The sequence below is a fragment of the Lampetra fluviatilis genome, chromosome 41, assembly GCF_964198595.1.
Source record: "Lampetra fluviatilis chromosome 41, kcLamFluv1.1, whole genome shotgun sequence".
Lineage (NCBI taxonomy): Eukaryota > Metazoa > Chordata > Hyperoartia > Petromyzontiformes > Petromyzontidae > Lampetra > Lampetra fluviatilis.
This window is the reverse complement of record NC_136315.1, coordinates 8,227,833-8,237,543: the sequence shown is the minus strand read 5'-3', so window position 1 is coordinate 8,237,543 and position 9,711 is coordinate 8,227,833. Positions and strand designations below refer to the sequence as shown.

The window sequence follows — 9,711 nt, the reverse complement described above, 5'->3', positions numbered from 1 at the left end:
ATGCAGGCGCTGACGAGCAGCCGCTCTTACTGGAGCGGCTCGGGCGGGCTGAGCACGGGCGACCTGGCCGCCGAGCTGGAGCAGTGCTGGGTCCTGCTGGGCGCCGGCCGCCTGGCGACGAACGCGAGCAAGCGTGCCGCCGCCGTCGGAAACGGCCCCGTCGTCGTCGACGACGACGGCGGCGTCGTCGTCCGTGGCGCGGTCCGCAGCTCCCCGTCGCTCCTTTCGTCGCTGTCGCCGTCCCGCGAGAGCTGGGCGTCGTCGACGGGCTCGCTGTCTCCGGAGGAGAACGAGGGCGACACGGGCACGATAAAGCGGCGCAACGGTAAGGACTGCCTCCCCGACGCGGCGGGGCGGCGGGACGAGAAGCCGGTGCCGCCCACCGGTGGCGCCGCGCCCGTCGCAGACGCGGCTCGCGCCGGAGGAGACGGGAGGGAGGATTCGGCGGAGAAGACGCGGGATGCCGAGGTGGTGGTGGCCGCTGCGGAGCCGGCCGGAGAAGGAGGTTTAGTAGGTAAGGTGTCGTCGTTGGTTGTTGTTGTCGTTGATGTGGATGTGTCGCACTGTAGATAGAGTGCTTGATGTACGGTCAGAATGTGGAAGAGTAAAATACCGCCGGTTTTCTTGGTCTATCATCCCCCAGGGTGGATGAAATGCAGCGCCATTTCGAATCGGTCGTGGTCATCCCATGACAACACCAAACTTTTTGTAGGATTGTAGATTGTCACCGCTATTTTAAATCCAGGTCTCTCTGACGAAAGAGGCTTGTCTCATTTTTCATATTCTCATTGTCTCCTCCACATGCTTTACGTCCACTGATTCTCTTGATTTTCACGTAAGCTTTGTTTCCAACGCAAGTTGAACTCTCAATCGCGTTCATATCGGAACCTTGTTTGGCTTTGTCATGGAGCAGGGCAACATCACATAATGGTGGGGAATTGTTTCAGAAGATGGTTCCACAGAATGAGTAGTCACATCGGTATCTTTATCCAGTGCAGGATATCACCACTTAAGCTCTGTAAACAGCCATTCCCCGAATGTCAAAAAATATATATTTTTAATGTTAAGCCACGTTTAAGTGAAAGTTTGAATCTCCATTATATTGTGCACGGTTATTGGTGACTGGGATGAGATCATCTACAGGCAACACTTGAGCCCAGATTCAAACCCAGGATCTGAGCAGAGTTGGCTAATTGCTCTGATGTGGGCATTGTAGCTCACTGCGACATCGGTCTCATTCATTGTATGAGGCCGAAGGCTCCGTTTTATTAAAAGTAATCGTTTTGCTTTGAATATTACCCTGGCTACAATTGCATTGGACATTAATAATACAAATGCCTTGGCCTCACGCCCGACTGAATATGTAATCACTCTGTTAATAGGTAAACAATTATTTGGCAACCCATTATAATTTAACGTCAGACACAAAAAACCATTAATTACATTGAATGCACTCATGCATGCAATAAACAGCTCCCAGCATTAAACAGAGTGGTGAACAAGAGATCTAACACACACCCACATTGTCATGTGTTGAATTAATTAACACAATGTTGGCATTCAAAATCCATCTATAAATAAAGCATGTGACCCATGTAACAACAGTTGCCCTGAAAGGTTCATGCATAATCCATCAATTGTTTAAACAGCTAATCGTTAATTTAGATTTTAAAACAATTCGAGATATTTGTGAATAACGCTGTGGCCGTGAAAGGAAGAATATATAATGGCCGACGTTTCAGGCAATAGCTCTTCTTCAGAGCACATACATCCAATGATGTGCTATGAAGAAAAATAATACCTCAAACGTTGCCTCGTGTATTTTTCTTTTTTAAGGCCCATAGTGTTACAGACGGATGTGTTGTTGAGGTTTATTTTATTTTGTATTATTATTAATGCCACTCATGCACCACTGCCAATGCAGCAGCAGCAGCACTAATTTAATTAATTTATATGTCCGTGGTTTGCATTTTCTTGTTTTCTCGGCTTGCACATATTTCGCGTGCCGATATCGTTCGTTTTTTTTTTACCGCGCCATCTCACGTTTTTTTGTTTTTTTTTGTAGAATCGCATTAATTTATTTTGTTTGTTTTTGTTTCTCCCATCTCGCCCACCTCGCGCTTCGGTGTCTCCGCAACGCCCCAGTGTACTGCGTGACGCGAAAAACCGTGCCCTCCAGCGCGGGGAGCGGCGCAGGAGATCCCCCGCATGCCCTGGCCCCCCCGGAAGAGAGCTCCGCTCATTCCGGCTCGTGCCCCGCGCACCTCCACCCCCCGCTGCATGCGACCGCCTGCGATAGTGGCCCCGAAGTGCAGCAGCAGCAGCAGCGGCCGTGTTCCGCCACGCCGGCGATCCGCCCGACGTGGAATGTGCCCCATGTGCTCGGCAGTCAGGCAGTGCATGGACAGGGCTTGCTCAGTTCACCGGTTAAGCAGCAGCAGCAGTATGAGGACGGTAAGCAAGAGTTTTGTGAGCAACAATTGGGATGCACCGCGTAGGTTTTAGCGGTTGTTCCTGTCGCAGCTCTTTGGTTTTCGTGGTTGGCACCGCGTGTTTGTTCGGCACGACGTCCGACGTTTCCCGGCGACGTGTGCTGCACCCTGGATCGACAAAAGGAAATGCGTTTTTAAGCCCGTTTCTTACCCTAAATAAAAATGAATATCAATTGCATGCAAGGTTAGGTGAAATCAAAATAAGCTGTGCACTGTACCGAGCGAATGCTCGTTTTTTTTACAGATGCATGTGCAAGCTGTAGACATTTGTCAAAGCATGTGACTGCACGGTAAAGCAAATTTAAACGAACAGCTTCATTGAAATTTACATCGCATTGACGTGCTCCGTTTTTGACGTTTTCTTTGTTCTTCCTTTATTGCAGAGAAAGACCAAGTATCGACCGTGTAGGCGAGAGACGTTTGCGGGATGGGAGCATTTGGAGGACAGTGGCACACGCGTGCACACGCACGTGAATAAGCGAATACCCCCTCTCTCTCGAAACTATGACCCCACGGAACACAACGTTGGGCCTGCAATTGTGTTTACGAGCCGAACGGGTGGACGCGATGATCTCTCGCGTTCGGCTTTGGTGGAAAGAAGAAGTCCACCCGCTTGACCAGCCGAAATTCACACCCGCCTACGGCTCGTGACGGCATATGGAAGTGATGTTGCCGAGTGAAACAAGGAGTTGCGGGGGGGGGGGGGGGAAGGAGGCTCCCCGAGAGATCGAAGTTTCTGGACAAAGCCTGCTCAAGGAGTTTTTTTTTTTCCGGTCGGGGGTGGAAAGTTCCGGCCTGTTGTCCGAGGCTGGTACCACGTAAAGCAACATCCGGGACGATGACGGCATGATTGTGGTGGTACAAAAAATAAAAAAACGTTGCAAACGAGTATTTTGCTTTATTTAATGTCCAACCTAAGCAAGGTGGTGCAACCTTTGGGGGGAGCTGGCGAAGGGTTTTGAAGAGACGAATGGATAAAGGTCAAAAAAAGGGGCTGGTCTGTGAAAATAATCCATCTTGTCATCTGCACTGCACTTTGTATGGCCTGGTTGGCTCCATAAAGGCCATATTTTACAGCTATTCTTGCGATTTACTGGATAGTCCTAGTTTTTCTATTAATTTATGCTTGTGACTCGTGTAACGTATTAATGTTGAGTTGCTTGAAAGCAAATTGAGTTTACGTATCAAAGTTCTGCAGGGTATGAAGGACGTGTTAGAGTCTTTGTAAAACGAAATTTGACATAGTGTTTATTTGTTATATACTCTTAAGTTTCTATTTTTTCCCAACACCCTAGAGAAGAAAGGTCAGTGAAGCTAAGAATCTGGATTCTGATTGATTGAGCCAAACAACGAGAAGCATTTCAGCGATGTGGCAGTTATTGTTCAAATGCAATATTTGAACTGTGATATGGGCTGACATTTTTAAATACACCTGCAATCAATGAGTAATTGTGGTGGCATGTTCTTCGTGTGCTCTGAATGTGAACGATGAATAATTCAATTTTAGAGCAATGAAAACCCCGTGTGTTATAAGCGAATGACGAATCTGGGCTACAAGCCACTGGACCGTTACAGAGTAATAGTTTGCCTTTGGTAAACATGAAATATTAAGAGACAAATCCAAACTTGAGTTCCTGTATTCTCATTTAATCCCCAGTCGTGCTGCAGCACGATCCAATTTGGATTTACATGAGCGTCGAAATCCACTGAATCTCAAGACGCCGTACGGAAAGTTCGGAAGCAGTGGGCGTATTTGTTTAACAGAGAGAAGGGGAGGCAGTCAGTCGTAGAGAGGAGGAAAGTCCTGAGGTTTGACTGGAGCAGGGGCAGTGAGTCTACTGCGCAGTTGAAGGGGGGAGGAAGAAAGTTCCAGACTGTGGGGTCCAGCAGAGGAGAATTAGTGACCTCCAACCCGGTGAAGGCCGGCTGGGTGGGCTTTGATAGAAAGGCCTCAGCTGCTGGAGCAGAGAGGGTGCGTGGGGGGGGGGAGCCGAGGGAGATGAGAGGGGAGAAGCGGGTAGGAGCAAGTCCATGGAGAATCTTGAAGATGGTGAGCACCATCTTGACGTGACTTTAATAATACTGCCAATACCAAGCGCAGAGATAAATGTCTCGCAATATTTTTTGCGCTGAAATGACGACATTGTCACGACAAGGCAAACCGTTTTATTTGTTTAGACATTAACTGCAATACGCCTCTGATAATATATTCACCCTTGAACGCACAAGGCTATGAAAGAGGAATCTTTAAGAAAGAATTGCATATAAATTACAACAGTTCGATTCCACGATATGGTCCGCGTAGCGTTCAAAGAGAATGCATGAAACTGTGGTGGACATAAACGCTGTCCGCCTTTTTTGCCACACGGCATGCACTGCCCATGTAAGAGCCCCATTCTTTCAGAAACAAACCGGAATGTTTACTTTTTTACTCATTGATCTGGAAACGCAGAAAAGGTGGTTCAGTCTTGCTTGAGTTTAATATGAATCTACTGTATTATTATTATTATTATCTGGTAAATGTATCATTCACGGATAATTAGTGATTGGTTATTTATCATTATAAGCAGTGCAATTGACCACACATAGTGTTTTATTATGATTTTGTATACTTTTTTTCGTGCTATAAACTAACTTTGAAGGAGAAATGCTGCAATTTTTTGCCAAGGAAATGCTAAGAATCCAGGTTCGTAGTTTTATTACCCACAGTGAGCTTCACCGTTCACTCGTTTACGGGCATCTGTACGTTTAAACTTGTGAAAACTATTGTTTGTTGATTTTTACGTGTGTGTGTGCGCGCGCGTGTTTGTGTATACGCCCGCGTGTCTGTGTGCACCCAACATGCGGCAAGACGGGAAAACAGTGTTACTACGTCCGTGACATTTTGTAAGCTAGTAGAGAAATGTGCAAGGCTTGGTGGGTAATCCTGGAGGTGGCTGTGCACGTAGCGAGGCTGTGCATCGGGGTGTCCCTCCACCAGAAATTGATTAAATATTTATGATATCGCAGACTGTCTGCTAACACTGGTTATATTATCCTGTACAGAACAGTACTATACATACTGGAAGATTAAAAAAAAAAGTTTGAATTTGATACCTCTTAGCATGCACTCAAATATGACATTCCTGAAAAGTCTGACAGTTGTTTCTTTTTTAAAGTTATAAATTAATTTGTTCTATATTTAAAAGAACGACGAAATAATTTGAGCCGGTCGTTATATATATCTCTCTATATGTATATTTGACCGGAAACATTATTCTGATTCTGAGTGCACAGTTCTAACAGTGGGTTTTATTGTGCGATTGATTATTGCTCCTTTGCTGCATGTGCATAAAATGTGAGTTGAATATATTTTCCAATTTTTTTTTTTACAAAGGTGAGGTGTCGGGGGGGGGGGGGAGGTAAAATTCAATATTTTTAAACAGTTGTGTAGCCTGCACTAGCGCAGCTTGCTAAATGTTACAGTAAATATCCAATGTATGCATTGTTGTGAAAGAAAATTTGGTTACAAAAAAAGTTACATTTAACGTGTCATTCAAAAACACTTTAAAAGAAGTACAAGAACCGTATCCATATGAATGAGTTTAGGTTGTTTGGCACAAATTGTCTTTGTTTAAGAAGAAATCGCAAGATCATTCACGCCGTTGCCTTAATTTCAAGTTCCAAATATATCTCTCTTACGTGGAATTACTTAAACATTGGTCTAAGCTTCGGGGAAATTGAAACTTAAATCAGAGTTGAGAACAAGTAGGCTGAGCCAGTTGTGATAGGCCTCGCATAATCATTATTTCATGTTGTACTTGGGTTGGTGGACCACGTAACTATGGGTGTACAGGACAAATCATATTAAGTGCATGCGCTGATAAAGAGAAAACAGCCTCGAGACGACGCGTTAATGCAACGTGCTCATGATAAGTGCTCGTGCCACCATCGCTGAACTATTATTGTGTGGTTATTTTGACCCATTAAAACGCTCCATTACTTAAATGAAATAAAAATGTTAAAGATTAAATCCAAAAAAAATTACAATAACATAATCTTGAAGTTTGTTATTTTTTTTCATTTATTTACTCTTGAAGGGGCACTTAAGGTTGGATGTTAAGCAAGCTAGAGATTGAAAGGGAGTAATTGCAACTCCAGTGGTGCATATTTGTAGAATGTGAAATACGGTAGTGCTGTTGTGTTGTTAATAGGGATAACTAATGTTGCATTGAATTGAAACACTTGTATACAAGTGTATTTGGTTACAATTATTCCCAGCAGGACTGTATTTGCAACAGTAATGAGGTTTAATTCTGGCAAATCACACCTCTGAAAAAATTAACCCGTAAAAACAAAGTTTTTCACTATAAAGCGTGTTCAATGGGCCACAACCCAGCCCACATTGGTCTTTGAAACGGGCGGCTAGAGTCCTCTCGTCCTCTGGCTTGAGATGGCTGCCACCTATGGGTCAGATGATTGCCTGCCACCATTAAGAAATTGGTAATTAAATATAAAAAAAAAATTCCTAAAAAGTGGAACATTTTGGAAAAATCTTTTTCACTAAAATACATTGTCACGCACAACGAGTCTGTGTGCAAAATGTCAGCTCGATTGGATCACGGGAAGTGGGTTAAAAAACGACCGAAAGATTTGCACGGTCGTAAGCGCGCAAGCAAGTGAACTTAATATAAAGGATTTAAAAATTGCCTGATGAAGCTGGTTGTAAGCACCAGCGAAACGTCGTACTCAAATTGTAAATGTTGTGGGCTTACTTTCCAACACACCGCTGTGCTGAAGTAGTAACTGATTGGCACGTTTTGTTAACGTGACAAACGCGATCTAACCCAAAATAACCTTAATTATGAGTAATGAGAGGGGCATTGTTATTGATGGGATTGTTCTCAAATCAATTAAATAAGTGAAAAAAATGTTTTGTTCCCATTGTTTAGACGCTGTGTTAGATTGGTTTGAAAATGGCACGCGCTCACTAATACATTATTCATGTGATTGGCTCTGTGCATTCTATAATCAAGTAAAACAAGGTCGCCTTGCGAAATGATGAAAACGTTTATGAATGTCATAAATTCCTGTTTAGAAAAAAAAATCTGTAATTACGAAGACACAAATGTGATTTTTCTTTGTTAAGTTTTTACTTAAATAGTACATATATGTTTTAATTTAATGAGAAAAAAATATGAAATGCTGCAATAATTTAAGTAATTGTATGTAAATACATCAGGTCCATTAATTTTCCACATTTTTAAAATGTGTCCTATTACTGTCCTTGTGTCCTGCTTTATGTCATGCAGTGAAGGAGTTTCTGTGATTTAATAAATTGACTTGCAAATAACTATTTTGGAAGGAAAGACTAAGTTAAGAAGCAAACGTTTTTATAACATTATTCTTTAATTTAAATTGTGTTATCATTTGAATGTACAAAGTAAACATAGAAGTTGTCAATTTTATTAACATGTAATTATATTTTTCCGTTGATTAAATCCGCATTGTAAAAGATGGCCAGGGCTTTGTTTTGTTGGTGATCTTTCAGCAGATTCGATGGATATTCAGTGAACACTTGTAACACTTGTAATACTCAGACGCAGGAGGCACCGTGGTGGCGAGATGTTATCTCCCTTGCCCTGTATGCAGAAGGTCCCGGTTTCGATCCTGGACCCTGAAGATGCCTGTTGTATATTTGGAGATCGTGTATTCTCTCTCCTTGTGTTGGTCGCATGGGGTTCCCTCTATGTTCCTACAAATTTTGCCCTCCACATTTAGAAACATGCGTTTAGAATATTCGGCTGCTCCTATAAATTCCCACGCATGATGATGTTAAGCCACTTCGATGTGGCCAGGTCGACTCTAAAAGTGCTCCTACCTCCGTAGGCTTTACCTGGTAAAAAAAATTAGTGGGTAATTAAAGTTAGTATTCTTATGTACACGTCAAAGGACACTTATGGAAAATGGAGCCTCATGCCTAATCACCAGAGGGGCCTAATCATAACACCTTTTTGAGACATATACTCAATAACTTTAATTTAGAAAAAAATGTATCCAGTTACTCGTCATTAGGCGCTACGTCACTAAGTTCACTTGAATGTTGTCCACTAAATTCTCTAAAAAAAACGAATCATCACCACAAGCATCTTTGGCCATGGTCAATCCACTGCTGGCTAATGGCCTCCCCAAGCAAATCCTGTGGTGTAATCGTCCACCTAGCACCTGCACACGAGATCTTTTCGGCGTTCCATCTCCCCGGTGGTAACTAACCTCGGACGCGTTCCATTCCTAGGCTGCCACTCCATCATTTTTCTTGACCAGCGGCCATCATCCCTTCTGGCCCAAGCTCAGCTGCTTATCTTCCTTAACATATTCAACGAGTTTGATGCGTTGTTGTGCACGCAATAGCAACTCACCAACACAGTTCGCAGATAAACAACTTTACAAAACGCAGAACAGCTTGGGTTGCTCCATGGAGCATTCCTGCTTGGGTGACAAAGCTGAAGCCCAATATGAAATATAAATGATCTCTCCAAGACAAAGCCTAGTTGAGTCTCTTGACATGCCATTGAATCTGCTTTGGCTGTTACTGCGGTCGCTTTTCATGGGTCGGAATGTGGGTGGAGGACCAACAACATTATTCGATTTAAAGCTTTCGTGACTGCAGGGATTCATCTTAGTTATTTCGGTAAAGTCACGTAAAAGGGAGATAACGCTCCCTTTCCGACAGATATGTTCTTCACCTGAGGACGACTGCTTGCGTTGTGGCCGAAACGTCGTGAGAATTGTATTATTTAATTATGTTTTATTTTTTATTATTTTATTATCTCCCTTCTACGTGACTTTACCGAAAGAACCAAGAAGATGGACCAACAACATCTTACCTAGCGTACGCTTTGACGTGTCGCATTTGCCAACGGTGCAGTGGGGCCTTGGCTTGAGCAGGGCTCGGGCGACCTGCGGCAATTGAAATATTGAAGTTTTTTTTTCATTTACCGAATTCGAACAAAATGGCTCTTCTTGTTATGTTGGTTGCCTACCCCTGGGCTGAAGGGAGCTCGAGGGAGCCCCTCTTGAGTAAAATGTGGCCTCCGCTTTCACACTTGGCCAGGCGTCTTGGAAAACGTGGGAGTTACCCACACTTTGCTGCACCACACCCAACCTGCCAGTCGACTACATGTAACAGTGGTGTGCCTATTCATACTGCTGGGTAAACAGTGTTGCATTTATCAGTGTT

At 43.6% G+C, this 9,711-nt stretch overlaps 1 protein-coding gene across 1 annotated transcript; it reads left to right on the top strand.

The window, feature by feature from the left end:
- On the top strand, positions 1–8,922 carry LOC144946578 (uncharacterized). Its single transcript, XM_078875593.1, has 3 exons — positions 1–514; positions 2,146–2,454; positions 2,876–8,922. The coding sequence occupies exons 1-3, from the start codon at positions 1–3 to the stop codon at positions 2,899–2,901; spliced, it is 849 nt and encodes a 282-aa protein (XP_078731719.1). The 3' UTR covers positions 2,902–8,922.
- The last annotated feature ends 789 nt before the right edge of the window (positions 8,923–9,711 follow it).

Coding starts and splice junctions, on each gene's coding strand:
- LOC144946578 (XM_078875593.1), top strand. CDS start 1: ATGCAGGCGCTGACGAGCAGCCGCTCTTACTGGAGCGGCTCGGGCGGG. Junction 515..2,145: donor CGGAGAAGGAGGTTTAGTAG/GTAAGGTGTCGT, acceptor GCAACGCCCCAG/TGTACTGCGTGACGCGAAAA. Junction 2,455..2,875: donor GCAGCAGCAGTATGAGGACG/GTAAGCAAGAGT, acceptor CCTTTATTGCAG/AGAAAGACCAAGTATCGACC.